The sequence below is a fragment of the Chiloscyllium plagiosum genome, unplaced genomic scaffold, assembly GCF_037043375.1.
Source record: "Chiloscyllium plagiosum isolate Xiang-an unplaced genomic scaffold, Cpla_swu_hap1 HiC_scaffold_48, whole genome shotgun sequence".
In the NCBI taxonomy this organism is placed as follows: domain Eukaryota; kingdom Metazoa; phylum Chordata; class Chondrichthyes; order Orectolobiformes; family Hemiscylliidae; genus Chiloscyllium; species Chiloscyllium plagiosum.
Window position 1 is genome coordinate 15,527,790 of NW_028270186.1, and position 17,542 is coordinate 15,545,331.

Genomic DNA, 17,542 nt, shown 5'->3' on the forward strand with positions numbered 1-17,542 from the left:
GGAACACTTGTTCCCTGATAACTCTTGTTATGTCTTGCTTTTCGCAACACAGGAGACAGGACAATAGCAAGACACTGCAAGGAATTGTAGGAGGAGACAATTGAGTCCATGAAAACCTTCTTCTCTCATCTCTTTCTCTGTTTGTCCTGATCTTTTTCTCAACATTTCTCTAATCCTGTGGCTCCATCAGCTGGCAGTGAGGCGTTCATTTGCGTTTTGCGTAGGAGAGAGAGTATTTGTGTGTGTGTGAGGGAAGGTGTGTGTGTGTGAGGGAGTGTGAGTGTGAGAGTGTGTGTGTGTGAGAGAGAGTGTGTGTGTGAGAGTGTGTGTGTGTGAGAGTGTGTGTGAGAGTGTGTGTGAGAGAGTGTGTATGAGTGAGAGTGTGTGCGAGTGTGTGTGAGTGAGAGAGCATGTGTGAGAGAGAATGTGTGTGTGCGAGAGTGAGTGTGTGTGTGAGTGTGTGTGTGTGAAAGAGAGAGAGTGTGTGAGTGTGTGTGTGAGTGTGTGTGTGTGAGAGAGAGTGTGTGTGTGAGAGAGTGTGTGAGTGAGAGAGTGTGTGTGTGAGAGAGTGTGTGTGTGAGAGAGAGAGAGGGTGTGTGTGTGTGTGTGTGAGACAGGGTGTGTGTGTGTGTGTGTGCGTGTGTGAGATAGAGTGTGTGTGTGTGAGAGAGAGAGAGAGACAGTGTGTGTGTGAGAGAGTGTGTGTGTGTGTGTGAGAGAGAGTGTCTGTCTATCTGTCAGTCTGTTTTTTGTGTATGTGTGTGAGTGCCTGTGTGTGAGAGAGTGTTTGTGTCTTTATGTGAGTGTGTGCATGTGACTGTGTGTCTGTTTTTGTGTGTGTGTGTTTGAGAGACAGAGAGAGAGAGTGTGTGCGCACGCCTGTGTGTCTGTTTTTTGTGTGTGTGCGAGATTGTCTGTGTGTGAGAGAATGTTTGTGTATTTTTGTGTGTGTCTGTGTGAGAGTGTGTGTGCGTGTGTGTGAGAGAGAGAGTATGAAGGAGAGTGTGTGTGTGTGTGTGTCACAAGCCATTCAGCTCAATGCGTCTATGCTACCAAAAGTGGACTAACCAAGAACAGCCGCAACATAACATCCCACTCCTATACTCAATGCACTGACCAATCAAGGCAAGTGTACCAATCATCTTCTTCACTTTCCTGTCTCCCTGCAACTCCACTTTCAAGGAACTGTGAACCTGCACTCCAAGGTCTCTTTATTCGGTAACACTCCCCAGGACCTTACCATTCAGTGTGTAAGTCCTGCCTGATCTGCCCTACCAAAATGTAGCACCTCGCATTTATCTCAATTAAACCCCATCCGCCAGTCCTCGGCCCATTGGACCATCTGATCAAGATCCTGTTGTAGTCTGAGGTAACCTTCTTCACTGTTCACTTTTCTTTCTCTGTCGGATCTCAACCTGGCATATTCTCGTAACTTGATCAAACTCCCCCCACAATGTCCTTTGGCAACCCCAGCTTCTCCAACTGAACTTTTTTCACAAAAATCCCTCATCCCTGGAAACATTTCTGGTAAATGATGAAGTTTTTAAGGCAGACATCTTACTGAACGTGGACCTGCCCATCAACAAGGACTTCTCTTTCAGGTACTGGTAACAATGCACGTTTCTGACTGAAACACAATCTGTATTCTAGCTGGTTTTATGTCACTCAAAAGCACAGAAAAAGCCCCTTCAGCCCAATGAATCTGTGCCAATCAAAGCCACTTCACTATTTCAATCCCCATTTCCCAGCACTTGGCCCATATTGCAAGTGCACATCCAAATGATTCCTCAATATGATGAGTGCCCCTGCTCCTCTCACCCTTAAAGGCCATGTTCCCACCACCAAGGGGAAAAGTAGCTTCCAATCTATCTTCTCTATGCCCTTCATGGTTTTATCCATCTCAATCATGTCCCCTCACCTGAGCCAATGGCCACTGGTCCAAGGAGAACAACCCCAGTTTGTCCAATCTCTCTTCAATAACAAGCTCTCCAGCTCAGATAACATCCTAGGAAATCTTCCTCTGCACCCACTCCAGTGTAATCACATCCCTCCTGTAATGTGATGCCAGAACCGCACACAATACTCTAGCTCGGGCCTAACCAACCCTTTTACAGTTACAACATCATCTTGCTGCTCTTCAACTCTCTGCCTTAGCTAATATATGGCTTCTTAACTACTTTATCCACCCTCTTTGGACACTTGAAGAGACCGATGGGACCTGCACACCAAGGTCCCTCTGATCCCCGGTTCTTCCCAGAGTCCTTCCAGTCATGATGTCTGACCTGCCCAAGTGCATCACCTTGTACTTATCCAGATTGAATTCCATTTGCTACTCTTCAGCCCAAGCTCCTATAATCGAAGGTTGTCCTCCTCACTATTTCCCACCCGAACAATTTTCGCACCATCCGCAAACTTACTGATCGACCCACCTACACTCAATTCTAAATCATTTATATAAACCACAAATGAAAGATCCGAACAGTGATCTCTGCAGAGCCCCGCTGGGCACAAAATCCACCCCTTGACCATCACCCGTGGCTTCCTGTCACTCAACTGATTGTGAATCCAATCAGCCACATTTCAATGGATTGGACAGGCACTTCCCTTTGCTGTCAGTCTCCCATGCGGGACCTGATCAAAGCCCCTGCTGAAGGCCAATCATTGACATCAAAAGCACTGCCCTCCTCCACACAGCTGGTCACCTCCGAAAAATTCAATCAAGTCGGTCAGGAATGACCTTTCCTTTTCACAATGCCATGCTGACTGTTCCAGATTAATCTCTGGCTCTCCGAGCGCAGATTAATTCTCTCCCTCAGAATTGCTTCCAACCGTTTCCCACCCATGGAGGTCAGACTGACCGACCTTGAGTTTCCTGGATATATCCCTCCCTACTTTCTTAAATGACAACACCATATTGGGCATCCTCCAGTCCTCTGGCACCTCTCCTGTGACCAGAGAAGAACTGAAAATTATTGCCAGTACCCTCGCTATTTCCTCCCTTGAGTCACTCAACAGCCTGTGTTACATTACATATCATCTGGCCCTGGAGATTTATCTTTCTCAAGCCTGCTAAACCACTCAGAACCTCCTCTCTGTCTACACTAATTTCTTTAAGTACATCACAGTCCTTTTCCCTGATTTCTGAACTCACATTATCCCTCTGACGCATGAACAGCGATAAAAGAGTATTCATTTAAAACCCTAACTATATCTTTAGCTGCACAAGGTAACCACTGTGGTCCTAATGGGCCCGACTCTCCCTAGTTATCCATGCACTCTTAATGTATTTAGAAAATAACTTGGAATTTTCCATTATTTTGCTTGCTATTATGTTTTCACGCCTCTTTATACTCTCCTAATTTCCGTTTTAAGTTTCCCCTAACATATTCTATAATACCCAATAGCATAAAGTTACAAAGATGGCCAAAACTGTGGCAATGTTGGCAAATGGATTGGCAGGGAGGGATATAACCAGGAAACCCGAGGTCGGTCAGTCTGATCTCCATGGGTGGGAAACAGTTGGAAGCAATTTTGAGGGAGAGAATTAATCTGCGCTCGGAGAGTCAGAGATTAATCTGGATCAGTTGGTAATGTTGGCAATGTCGTCCACTTTGGACCCACAGTGCAGAGTGCGACGCCATGCTGAGAAGTTAAAAACAGTGGAAATCTAAAGAATAGCATTGTGGAAGACAAGACACCTTGGGCTCCAGGTACATCATTCTTAGAAATTTGCACCATCAGGAGAAAGTGAGGACTGCAGATGCTGGAAAAGTGTGACGCTGGAAAAGCACAGCAGGTCAGGCAGCATTCGAGGGGCAGGAGAATCAACATTTCAGGCATAAACCCATTGACTCTCCAGCTCCTTCGGTGCTGCCCGACCTGCTGTGCTTTTCCAGCGCCAAACTTTTTGACTTTCGGTCGACAGACTCCCATCTATAGAATTCATCAACCAGGCCCGCTGTCAAGGAAAGGCCGCCAATATTCTCAAAGATCCACCCCACCCTGGCAATGTTTTTCTACAACCTCTACTACCATCGGGGAGAAGGTACAAAAGCCTGAACACACGCACCAGCCGGTTTCACATCAGTTTCTACCCTACTGTTGTTCGAATACTGAATAGACTCACAAACAGTTGCCTGTCCCTGTGTTTTTGTTTTTGCCACTGTTTACCTATCATTTACTTATCTATGCTACTTAACTCTGCGATCTGCCTGTCTTGCTCGTAAGCCAAAGCTTTTCACTGTGCCTCGGTACACGTGACAATAAGTTCAATTCAACTGGTGAAAAAGACATTTCACACACTTGCCGTCATTTCTCAGACCTTTGAGTAATGGAGTTGGGAAGGTCATGGGAAGGATATTGTTAAACTGGAGAGGGTTCAGAAAAGTTTAACCAGGATGTTGCTGGGAATGGAAGGTTGAGTCATAAAAACAGACAGAAAAGACTGGGACTTTTCTCACTGGAGTGTAGGAGGTTAAGGGGTGACCTTACAGAGGTTTATAAAATCATGAGGGGCATGGATAAGGTGAGTAGTAAGCATCCTTTCCCTCGGGTGGTAGTTGAAAACAGGAAGACTATTTTTCAGGTGCGGAGGGGAAAGATTTAAGAAGATGGAGGGGCAACTTTTATTCCCACAGAGAGTGGCTCATTTATGGAATGAACTGCCAGAGAAAGTGGTGGATGAAGGTCCAGTTACAACATTTGAAAGACATCTGGATAAGTTCATGAATAGGAAAGGTTTGGAGGGACAAGTTTAGTTTGGGAACCTGGTCGGTGTGGACGAGTTGGATCGAAGGGTCTGTTTCCATGCCGTATAACAGCATAATTTACGGGTTCAGATATACAGATCATTAAAATGTCATTGACAGATGCAGGAACGAATTAAAAAGGCAAATGGAATGCTGATCTTTATCTCTACATCTTAATATCAGGGCCAAGGCAACTGAAAGTTTTGCTTGGGTGAATTGGAATAGTTACCAAATTTGGTTCTAATAGGGGTAGAACTGGACCACTCAGCCCCTCTTGTCTGATCCATGATTCAACAAAATCATGGTGATATGTCTATCGTCTGAATTCCACATTGCCATCTGTCCTGTGGTAAACCTTGGTCAAAAAGTGTGGCGCTGGAAAAGCACAGCCGGTCAGACAGCATGCGAGGAGCAGGAGAGTCAAGGATTCAAGCACAAGCTCTTTATTAGGAATGTAGGGGGGCCCAAGGGTACTAAGAGATAAATGGGCTGTGGGGGTAGGTAGCTGGGAATGCAATAGGTAGATGGAGGTAGGGGCTGATGATGATTGGTCAAAGTGGATGGTGGAGCGGATAGGTGGGAAGGTAGATGGACAGGTAGGACAGTGCAAGAGGGCGGCGCAGAGTTGGAGGGTTGGATCTGGGATAAGTTGGGGGGAGGGGAGATGAGGAAACTGGTGAAGTCCACATTGATCCCGTGCAGTTGCAGGATCCCAAGGCGGAAGAAGAAACGTTCTTCCTCCAGGTGTAGGGTGGCTCAGATTTGGCGGCGGTGGAGGAGGCCCACCGCCAAACGCTGCCGGATCAACAAACTCAACACGCACCATGACATCGAACGTTTCTTCCGTCGCCTCCGCCTCTGTGCTTACTTTTTCCATCAGGACTTCCACCCACCCTCTGAGGACCCCTTCTCCCAACTCCAACACACTCCATCCACCTGGACACCCCATGTTGGTCTGTTACCCACCCTCGATCTCTTCATCTACAACTGCCACTGTGATATCGACCGCCTCAACCTGTCCACCCCCCTCACCCACTCCACTGCCCCCACTCCAACCCAACTTGACCATTTAACCAGTGGACAAAGGGAACGCAGGAGGAGTTTGGCGCACCGACCTCTGCACCGCTGAAGCTCGGTGCCAACTCACAGACACCTCCTCCTACAGCCCCATCAAACACAACCTCACTTCCCATCACCAAACTTATCATCTCCCAGACCATCCACAACCTCATCACCTCAGGGGATCTCCCACCCAGAGCCTCCAATCTCATAGCCCTGGGACCCTGCACCCCCTCCCGGTTCTACCTCTCACCCAAAACTCACAAACCTGACTGCTCTCGTCATCTCAGCCTGCTCCTGCCCCACGAAACATATCTCCGCATACCTTGACACCATCCTTTGGTCCAGGATCTCTCCACAAACATTTGGGCACACCACCCACCCCATCCACGTCCTCCTTGACTTTGGGTTACCCGGCCCCCCAGTGCCTCATCTTCACCATGGACATCCAAGTCCCTATACACCTCCATCCCCCATGACCTGGGCCTCCAAGCCCTCCGTTTCTTCCTCTCCCGCCGACCCAACCAGTCCCCTTCCACCAACACACTCATTTGATTGGCAACTGGTCCTTGCCCTCAACAATTTATCCTTTGAGTCCTCCCGCTTCCTCCAGACCAAAGAGGTAGCCATGGGCACCCGCATGGGCACCAGCTATGCCTGTCTCTTTGTCGGGTACATGGAACAGTCCATCTTCCGCAGTTACACCGGCACCATTCCCCACCTTTTCCTCCGCTACATTGATGACTGTATCAGCGTCACCTCGTGTTCCCATGAGGAGGTTGAACAGTTCATCAACTTCATGAACACCTTTCACCCCCAACCTCAAGGTCACCTGGACCATCTTGGACACCTCGCTCCCCTTCCTGGACGTCTCCATCTCCATTTCCGGTGACCGACTCAAGCTGGACATCTACTTCAAACCCATCGACCCCCACAACTACCTGGACTATACCTCCTCCCACACCCCCTCCTGCAAAACATTATCCCTTACTCCCAAATCCTACATTTCTGCAGCATCTGCTTCCAGGAGGACCAATTCCAATCCAGAACATTTCAGATGGCCTCCGTCTTCAAGGACCACAATTACCCCTCTCAAGTGGTTAACAATGCCCTCTGGCATTTCTCCTCCACTTCCCGCACCTCCGCCCTTTAACCCCACCCCTCCAACTGCAACAAGGACAGAACCCCACCAAGTCATCACCTTCCATCCCACCAACCTCCCGATACAATGCACCATCCTCCGCCATTTCCACCACCTACAATCAGACCCCACCACCAGAGATATATTTCCCTCCCCACCCCATCAGCATTCCGCAGAGACCATTCCCTCTATGACTCCCTAGTTAGTCCATGCCCCCCCCCAACCCCCCACCCCCCCCTTCCCCCCACCACCAACCCAGCCGGTACCTTCCCTTGCCACTGTAAGAGGTGTAAAACCTGTGTCCGCACCTCCCCCCTCAACTCCATCCAAGGCCCCAAAGGATCCTTCTCCATCTGACACAGATTCTCCTGCACCTCCACACACGTCATCTACTGTGTCTGTTGCTCCTGATATGGTCTCCTCTACACTGGGGAGACAGGATGCCAACATGCAGAATGTCTCACAGAATATCTCTGGGACGCACATACACGAAACAACCCCACCATCCTATGGCTGAACACTCCAACCCCCACTCCACCAAGAACATGCAAGTTCCTGGGCCTTCTCCACCACCAAATTCTAGCCACCATACACCTGGAGGAAGAATGCCTCATCTTGGGACCCTCCAACCGCATGGGATCAATGTCGATTTCACCAGTTTCCTCATCTCCCCTCCCCCCACCTTATCCCAGGGGGCTTCCAACCCTCCAACTCGGCACCACCCTCCTACCTGTCCATCTTCCTTCCCACCTATCTGCGACACCCTCCACTCCAACCTATCACCATCACCCTCCATCTTCATCTACCTATTGCATTTCCAGCTACCTTCCCCCAGCCCTGCCCCCGTTCCCATTTATCTCTGAGCACCCTTGCCCCACCCACCCCATATTCCTGATGAAGAGCTTATGCTTGATTTTCCTGCTCCTCGGATGCTGCCTGACCTGCTGTGCTTTTCCAGCGCCACACTTTTTTGACTCTGGCCTCCAGCACTATCCTGCACGGTAAACCTTGGTACAACCAAACCAACCTTGAGCTTTGAGTGAGAGTATTTTGGGAGTGTGGGAAAATGGTTTCGGGAGCTCGAATTTGATTGCTGGGGGATTTCACTGTCAAAACTGTATTAGGCTGACATAAATTTTGGAATTTATCCAGGTGAGTGTGAGGTACAGTGGGTCAGTAATGCCCCAGCAATGCTGCTTCCATTGTTCTGTTGCTGAAATAGTCCATTTGATCCATCCAGTGCATGCAAATTCATGGTCCTGTATATGGGTTTCGGTGGCCAGACCAGCATTAATTGTCCCTACTTAACTCTCTACTTAAAAGTCAACCACATTGCTGAGGGTCTGTACCAGGTCAGACCAGGTAAGGAAGGCAGATTTCCCTCTGAAGGGGACATTAGTGAATCAGATTGGATTTCACAATGATTCACGGTCGCCGTTGTTTTTAGTTCTGGATGGTTCGGCGACTTCCAAGTTTCTCTGCCTGTCATGGTGGGATTTGGATCCCGGTCTCCGGAATGTGAGCCAGGAGTTCTGGATCATGAGTCCAGTGATGTTACCACGAGACTGCTGCCTCCTTTCATGAGCCGACCATCCAATGCCATTCTCCCACGACTCTCTACCCTTCATTCCATAAGGAAGGTCTGCATTCATCTGAGTGCACTTACAGAGCTCTCCCCGCGCAGGGCCATTCAAGGCGGGAATTGAACCCGGGTCTCTGGCGCTGTGAGGCAGCAGTGCTAACCACTGTGCCACCGTGCCACCCACAACCACCATGCCACCCACGGAGTGTGCATTTGTCTTCTGACATTCCTGAAGAAGGGCCTGTGCCCGAAACGTCGAATCTCCTGTTCCTTGGATGCTGCCTGACCTGCTGTGCTGTTCCAGCAATAAAGTTTCAACTTTGATCTCCAGCATCTGCAGACCTCACTTTCTCCTCCAGGGCCATTCAAGCCCTTGGCAATGGGCCTCCCTCAGACTGCTATAGGACAACCCCCACCATGGCTCTGTCTCCGGAGCCCCTGCGCAGCGAGACACCCCCTCAGGCAGTGCCGAACACTCAACACAGGAGCAGTGATATGTTCACCGTGGACTATGCCAAAGAAGCTCTGTACCAACAGTAACCGAAGCTTTCACTGAGAGCAAAGGACCTTTTGATTTTAAGTCTATATTTAGTTCAACATTGACAGTGCAATGATTCAGTAACTGCAACAGCTGGGCTGAGGGCTCCTTATTCATGCTCTTTGTCTTGTGAATATGATGCTTGAAACGACGTTGCAGTTTTCATTGTTTAGTCTTAAGGCCAGTCTTTCGTTCACTCTGTCTTACATTAGATTAGATTAGATTACTTACAGTGTGGAAACAGGCCCTTCGGCCCAACAAGTCCACACCGACCCGCCGAAGCGCAACCCACCCATACCCCTACATTTACCCCTTACCTAACACTACGGGCAATTTAGCATGGCCAATTCACCTGACCTGCACATCTTTGGACTGTGGGAGGAAACCGGAGCACCTGGAGGAAACCCACGCAGACACGGGGAGAATGTGCAAACTCCACACACGTCAGTCGCCTGAGGCGGGAATTGAACCCGGGTCTCTGGCGCTGTGAGGCAGCAGTGCTAACCACTGTGCCACCGTGCCGCCCACAACCACCGTGCCACCCACGGAGTGTGCATTTGTCTTCTGACATCCAGCAGTAAACACTGTGCTGTGTGTAACAGTGAGAGAATGGCATTCCAAAATGAAAGCTCCACTGGTCAAGATGTCAACACAGATCAGCAAAGCCTCCGGTTCAGCCTCAATCCCACCGCTGCTTTTGGCGGTCCTGCTGAGGGCGGAAGTTTGCGGAGCTGGCCCAGCGATTTCGCCCGCTCCCGAGTGCCTATCCGCAGACTCTCCGTGATAACCTGAGAACAGTGACCTTGGGGACAACACTCACTCACTCACGAATCTCTCACCATTGTACTGCTTCTGGGCTGCCTTATGTCAAGGGGAAATGAACAGTGCCCTTTGCAAATAGCTCAACAAGAAACTGTTCAGGAAAGGAGGGCTGAAATCTAACAGAAAGAAGGGAGAGGAGGAACGAAAGCCAGATATTCCAAGAGATTGCAAAGAAGGGATGGATTTCATTTCGAGACTCTACGTCCTGATAGCATTTACACTCAATGCTGTAGACTGAATTTGGAGTCAGGTATAGTCCAGGCAAAATAAAAACAGAAAATCCACATCATTCAGGGGCAAGAATGAAGCTGATGTACTTTTAAGACAATCCAATTATTCTCATTATCACACAATCCGGCATATAGAACAGCAAACAGTGCAGCATAGGAACAGGCTTCATCATGTCTGGGCTGACCGTTATGCTGTTCTGAACTAATCCCATCTGCCTGCATGTGGTCCGTGACCCTCTGTTCCCTGCCTGTCCATGTGTCTGTCTGAATGTCTCTAAAACGTGGCTATCGGATCTGTTTCTCCTCCTTCCAATGGCAGCTCGTTCCAGACACCTATTCCTCGCACATCCCCTTTAAATGCTTCTCCTTAAATCTATGTGTTCGACATTTCCAAGAGACTCTGCATATCCCCCCATTTACATGCCCCTGACAATGTCCACACTTCTATCAGGTTGCCCCTCAGCCTCTGAAAACAATCCAGGTTTGTCCAACCTCTCCTTGTCGCTCACACACTCCGATCAAGGCAACACCCTGTCTCCAAAGCCTCCACATCCTTCCTACGAATGTGGTGACCAAAACCACGTACAGTGCTCCAAATGTGACCTGAACAAAGTCTCATGCAGCTGCAACATTTATACTCAGTGCCCCGACTAAAGGCAAGCATGCCATACGCCTCCTTGACACTTATCCACTTGCTTGATGCCAGCGCGTAAATTGGTGATTTTAACTGAATCCAGTTCCACAATTCGCCAGGGTGAGCATTTTGAACTCGGTTGTTACACTTGGAAAATGCCAACCAGACAATCAGCAACTCTTTGGGTGCAAGCAGCTTATACAGTGAAGTAAGAAAATGAGAGACTTACCCAGGCGTGCTCTTTCTCCTGAGGGTTTGAAAAGAGACAACGTTGCAAAACAAAATAGGCCCAAACAAGGAATTAGTAAAGCTTCAACAATGGTTAGTGCGCAAACGTCACTCGGTGTGGTCCTGAGGTACACATACAATGTGGTGCCATGCCCGATCTCTGGCCGATGTCAGGTTTAGACCCTCTGTAATTCCACAGGGTACTGAATGAGAGTGGGCAAAGGGTCCTTGTTCCTGATGTGACCAAACTGTGGCTTTGAGGTGGTTTGATTTGGTCCGTATCACTGAGCACAGCCCCATAACCACCTCCCACCCACCCTGTCCTTTATGAGAGGCAGAGTTAGCTCCATGATCAAGTTTGGGTGCACATCTGGGAAAGGCACTGCGAACATCTGGCAAAGAGATCTTACCTGAGTGAGAGTCAGTGCCTTTGAGGGAACAGAATGAGGGCAATAATCAGGCTCCCAGATACTTTGGGACAGGAATCCTGCAAATGATTATGACGGCTAATATACTTGACTCCCTCGCCACCAAACTGAAATTTCTCACAAGCATGGAAGCCATGTACCGCAAAATCAGTGGAGCTAGAAAAACACAGCCTGAACTGAATGCCAAGGCATAGCTGGAGTTTTCACTTGTTTACAAGCCTGTGTCGACAAATTCAACAAAGATTCATCACAAAGACTGAATTGAGTTAGCGAGTTTTGAGAAGATTTGTAGCTCAGGTTGAGGTTCTGGATATAGGTTTGCTCGCTGAGCTGGAAGGTCCATTTTCAGACGTTTCGCCACCATCCTCGGTAACATCTTCATTGAGCCTCTGGACGAAGCACTGCTGATGATTCCTGCTTCTGAGGACAAGCCAAACAGAGACACGCACGAGAATTCCTCGAAGGATGGCATTCCAAACAGAACTCTATCAAGAAACATATTGACTTGTACTCGATTTACCACCCCCGAGAAAAAGAACGGGAAATGACATCACCATAAGAAATGACATCACTACAGGAAATGACATCACCAACCCAAAGAAACCAAATCATGTAAATAGAAAGCAGGAATCATCAGCAATGCTTTGTCCGGCGGCTCACTGAAGATGTTCCCTAGTATGGTGACGAAACGTCTGAAAATGAACCTTCCAACTCAGCGAGCAAACCTACATCCACTGAATTAAGTTAATCGTCCAGCACGATGCAGTTCAAATTTGGAAGAACTTCCTGCTCAGTGGGACAAGTGTAGATTTAATGTAGCTTTGACAGTACAGACTTGATGGGCCAAAGGGCCTCTTCCACCCTGAATGATTCAACATACCTTAAGCCCACTCTGTAGTCTTAAAAACAGCTGTAATGTGGGAAGCTTGCTATGTAGAAGGAGATACATTCAGGTCACATCTTTTACAATCTCAGGTGGCCTCACAGCTAGTTCTGTCTCTTGAACTACAAGTCCCACTCACCTCTTCTTCCAGAGACTTTACTGACCGATGTCAGTTCTCAGGCAGGAGTGAGTACTGCAGATGCTGGAGATCAGAGTCAAGATTAGAGTGGTGCTGGAAAAGCACAGCAGGTCAGGCAACATCCGAGGAGCAGGAAAATTGACCTTTCGGGCAGAAGCCCTTCGTCAGGTCATTTCTGATGATGGGCTTGTGCCCGAAACATCGATTTTCCTGCTCCTTGGATGCTGCCTGACCTGTTGTGCTTTTCCAGCACCACTCTAATCTTGACTGATGTCAGTTCTCAGTCTGGCAGTACGTCAGTTTACAAATCCTTTGACTTGGTTTTCAATTACTTCCCTGGCCTCAGCTGCCATATCCCCCAGTGTCTGTAATCCTCTCCAGCCCCATAATGCTCAGAAATGTCAAAGCTCCTCTAATTCCAGCATCTTCAAAACCTTACTGTCACATTTCGCCTGAGAATGGTCCTGCCAAAATGCCTTGGGGGTGTTTTAGCTGTGTTAAAAGGTGCTATATAAATGCAAGCTGGTGTTCGTAAAGTCCCACCCATCCTTTAAATGGATGCCGTATACTATGTTGTCATATTGTAGCTAAATCCAAACCAAAACAACTGCGGATGCTGTAAATCGGAAACAAAAACAGAACTTGCTGGAAAAGCTCAGCGGGTCTGGGCAGCACCTGTGGAGAGAAATCAGAGTTCACCTTGCGGGTCGATTGGCTAACAGTCACTAACAGACCCCATTAATAGCTCTTCACCCTCCTCACCAGATCGTTATTCACTCCTTTGTCTGTCCAATCGTTCTCTCTCTCTTTGGCCTCTATCTCCACCAATCGTTTACACCTCACCCCCTCTGCCCATCCTTCTTCTGCGCACAAACAGACACGTTCCCGTTACCATCAGTTCTGAGGAAGGGTCTCGATCCAAAACGTGAACTCCGATTTCTCTCCACAGATGCTGCCAGACCTGCTGAGCTTTTTCCAGCAATTTCTGTGTTTTTGGGCCATATTGTCAACACCTTGTGATTGCGTAGTTGGAAGTGCGATACTGCAAACAAGTTGCTACTTGAAGGGTTGTTAGTCTTGGTCATGAACTGTTAATTGAGACTGTCGACTGTTATCTGAGCTTCTGCTGTGCAATGGGAGGGCCTTTTTCTCTCCATAACAGGATAAGACAGTCCATTTCTCCTTGAGGTGTTGCAGCTGCTTTGCCTTTTCTCCCTCCATTCTGATTTTCTCTCTCTTTCATTTCCTTTCTTAATCGCTGCGTCTTCCCTGCTCCCTCTCTCCTTCACATGCCTTTTGTGAACTTTTACTGTCAATGATCAGTCCTCCATGAGACGTGGTACAAGCGAAACTAACTGGAGAGCTCTGTCAGAGAGCCAGCATCAACACGATGGGCCAAACAGCCCAGCCAATGTGCTGCGCTGCAGACTCGGAGGATACAATGGAGCTGTTTGTGTCCCACTTCAGTTCCTGCTTTCCGAACCATTGTGAAGAAGATGTACAACAGCGGGGTGATCGTTCTCATCCAACAACTTGGAATTTTACTGGTTAGTAGAATGCAAAGACCAGGGAAAGGTGAAAAGCCATGGGCTGTCAGGTTATTCTGTGGCGCAGTTACCTCCACGGCTCAGAGATTCTTTTTCCACTCCCCCCCCCCACCCCCCACCACCTCCCACAACTTCACAAGGAGATGCAGAAATGGTTTTGAGTGAACAATGAGATTCTTTGTGGCAGCTGCTCAGATACTCTGGTGTTTATAAACTGCTTCATTCAGCTGCAATCCAAGTTGTGAACTCCCTTTCACGGAGCACGGAGAGCAAAGACCATTCATTCTCCTGACACAGTCACTTGTTCAGTCAACTATGTGAATGAGACAAGATTAGCACTGTGGGCCCGCACAATGCAAGGAACTTTTAATATAGATCAGCAACAGAGCTTTAGATCATATTCTCAGCCAATGAAAACTGTCAGGCAGAGAAACAAAAATGATACGTTTGGTTTTTTTTTCCCCTCAAAAAGCTCTCCCACAATCTGAGTCGACAAACTGCCCATGGCTCACTTTCTCCTCAATCTCCAGGGCAGTGATGAGATTAGATTCCCTACAGTGTGGAAACAGGCCCTTCGGCCCAAACAGTCCACACAGACCCTCCGAAGAGTAACCCACCCAGACCCATTTCCCTCTGATTAATGCACCTAATTGCTATGGACAATTTAGCACGACCAATCCACCCTGACCTGCACATCTTTGGACTGTGGGAGGAAACCGGAGCACACCCACGTAGACACGGGGGAGAATGTGCAAACTCCACACACAGACAGTCGCCCGAGGCTGGGACTGAACCCGGGTCCCTTGCGCTGTGCGGCAGCAGTGCTAACCACTGAGCCACCGTGCCACCCGAAACCTTTCCTCTTGCTGCTGGACTGCACTCCCCCAGCTCAAAAACAATCTGCATTTAGATAGCAACTTTAGCGTTAGAAAACATCTCCTCGTGACTGTTACCTGCCACATTTTTAACACTGAGGAGACATCACGGTGAGCGAACAAATGCTGAATCAAGGATGTAGGTTTGAAACAGAGATCTAGAAAAGGAAAGCCTCGAGAGGCCTATGGTTTAGGCCCAGCCACCAGCTGACTAAAACTGGGGGATGTCCGACAGGCCAAAATCAGATGGCTGCAGATTTCCCAGAGGATTGTATGGTCAGAAAGTCAAAATTTGCCTCTGATGCTGACACTGACTGTCGGTACTCACAGTTGAAACTGGGCACACATCCTGCGGGCCTACAAAGACTCAGTTGTCTTTGGGAAAGGACAGGAAGAGGTGAGGAAAGGCTATTCAGCCCATCAAGATCTGAGTGCCCCTAGCTAGGGGAGGAGATAGCCTAGCGGTACTAACACTGGATTGTTAATCCAGGGAATGTTCTGGGGTCCCTGGTTTGAATCCTGCCTGAGGCAGGTGGTGGAATTTGAATTCAATTTTTTAAAACAACTTGGAATTAAGAATCTAATAATGACCATGAATCCATAGTCGATTGTCGGGGAGAAAAAAAGACACCTGGTTCACTCGTGCCCTGTCGGGAAGGAAATTGCCATCATTTCATGTGACTCCAGACCCTCAGCAATGTGGTTGACTCTTAAAACTGCCCTCTGGGGCAATTAGGGACGGGCAATAAATGCCGGCCCCAGCCAGCGAAGCTCACATCCTGCAAATTAATAAATAAAAAGCCCCAGTTCACGCTCCTGGAACATTATATCTCCCAAACTGCCGATCTTTTACACAGTAAACTTCCTGAGGAAGTGGTGGATGTGGGCACAATTACACTGTTTAAAAGACATTTGGATGCATAAATGAATAGGAAAGAATTCTGCAGGCAAGTGGAATTAGTTTAGTTTGAGATTATGTTCTGGTTGGACTGAAGGGCCTGTTTCCGTGCTGTGTCGCTGCTGTGCCTGCTTCATTGAGTAATTAAAGCCAAGATGGACCAAATTTTGTTTCAGGGAATCATGGGATATGGGGGACTAACGAGGTAATGGAGGCTACGCCCATGACCAGCTGTGAACACTCTGAACGTCAGAGCAGGCGCAATGGGCTGAATGCTCGGTTCCTGGACCGATTTCCGATGTCCTCCTCAATCACGAAACACGCTCCGAATGAGGCGGCAGAATTTAATCACTCTCTTTCTCCTCAGATCTGGACCAGTTATTCTCAGAGCTGCAGTCGTTCCTGAAGGTGCTGGACACAGAGTGTCTCAGCTGCGTGGCCGAGTCGAAGAAGGAGTCGGTGGCGGAGTTGCTCCAAGAGCTGAACACAAGTCCGTGTGCAGAGCAAACTGGATCCAGTACGTACCGGGTCACCCATGAGGCTGGTGTCATCAATCCTTTTTTTTTAAAATTCACCCATGGGGTGTGGGTATCACTGGCTTGACCAGGAATTTAGTGCATGCCCCTCTTTGCTCTTGAGAAAGTGCCTTCTTGAACCGCTGCTGTCAGAGGCTGAGGAGTGACCTTACAGAGGTTTATAAAATCAAGAGGGGCATGATTTGGTTCCCCTACAGTGTGGAGACAGACCCTTCGGCCCAACCAGTCCACACCGACCCTCCGACGAGTAACCCACCCAGACCCATTTCCCTCTGACTAATGCACCTAACTCTGTGGGTAATTTAGCATGGCCAATTCACCTGACCTGCACATCATTGGACTGTGGGAGGAAACCGGAGCAGACACGGGGAGAATGTGCAAACCCCACACAGACAGTCACCCGAGGCTGGAATCGAACCTAGGAACCTGGTGCTGTGAGGCAGTGATGCGAACCACTGAGCCACCGTGCCACCCCAATTGGATAGGATAAACAGACAAAGTCTTTCCCCTGGGGTGGGGGAGTCCAGAACTAGAGGGGCATAGGTTTAGGGTGAGAAGGGAAAGATTTAAAAGGGACCTAAGGGGCCCTTTTATGGAATGAGCTGCCAGAGGAAGTGTGGAGGCTGGTACAATGACAACATTTAAAAGACATCTGGATGGGTATATGTTAAGGAAGGGTTTAGAGGGATATGGGCCAACTGCTGGCAAATGGGACCAGATTGGGTTCGGATTTGGATGAGTTGGACCGATTTGATGTTGGTCGACCCACAGTGCAAACAGAGAGTGAATTCTAAGATTTAGACCCAGCGGGTGAATACAATGGTGATATATTTCCAAGTCAGGGTGATGTAGGACTTGGAATGGGAACTTGCAGGTGCTACCCTTGTCCTTCCAGACAGTACAGGTCATGGATTTGGAAGGTGCTGTTTAAGCAGCCCTGGTGAGTTTCTCCAGTACATCTTGGAAATGGTACACACTGCTGCTACTGAGTGTTGGTGATGGAGGGAGTGGATGCTTGTGGATGTGGTGCCAATTAGGGAGGTCATGCCGGACAAATCTGCTAGAATCCTTTGAAGAATTAATGAGCAGGTTAGACCAAGGAGAGCCAATGGATGTTATCTACCTGGACTTCAAGGAGATCTTTGACAAGGTGCTGCACAGGGGGCTACTGAGTAAGATAAGGGGCCCATGGTGTTGGAGGCAAGGTGCTAGCACAGACAGAAGCCTGGCAGAAAGCAGAGAGTGGGGAGAAAA

General features: G+C 48.6%; 1 protein-coding gene across 3 annotated transcripts in view; it reads left to right on the top strand.

The window, feature by feature from the left end:
- The window catches only part of LOC122542973 (actin filament-associated protein 1), a 76,415-nt gene that overhangs the window by 12,260 nt on the left and 46,613 nt on the right, over positions 1 to 17,542 (top strand). For all 3 annotated transcript variants that reach the window (XM_087984265.1, XM_087984266.1, XM_087984267.1), the window contains exon 2: positions 16,120 to 16,269. In XM_087984265.1, coding sequence (XP_087840391.1) covers positions 16,120 to 16,269 — 150 coding nt within the window. The remainder of the gene's footprint in view (positions 1 to 16,119; positions 16,270 to 17,542) is intronic.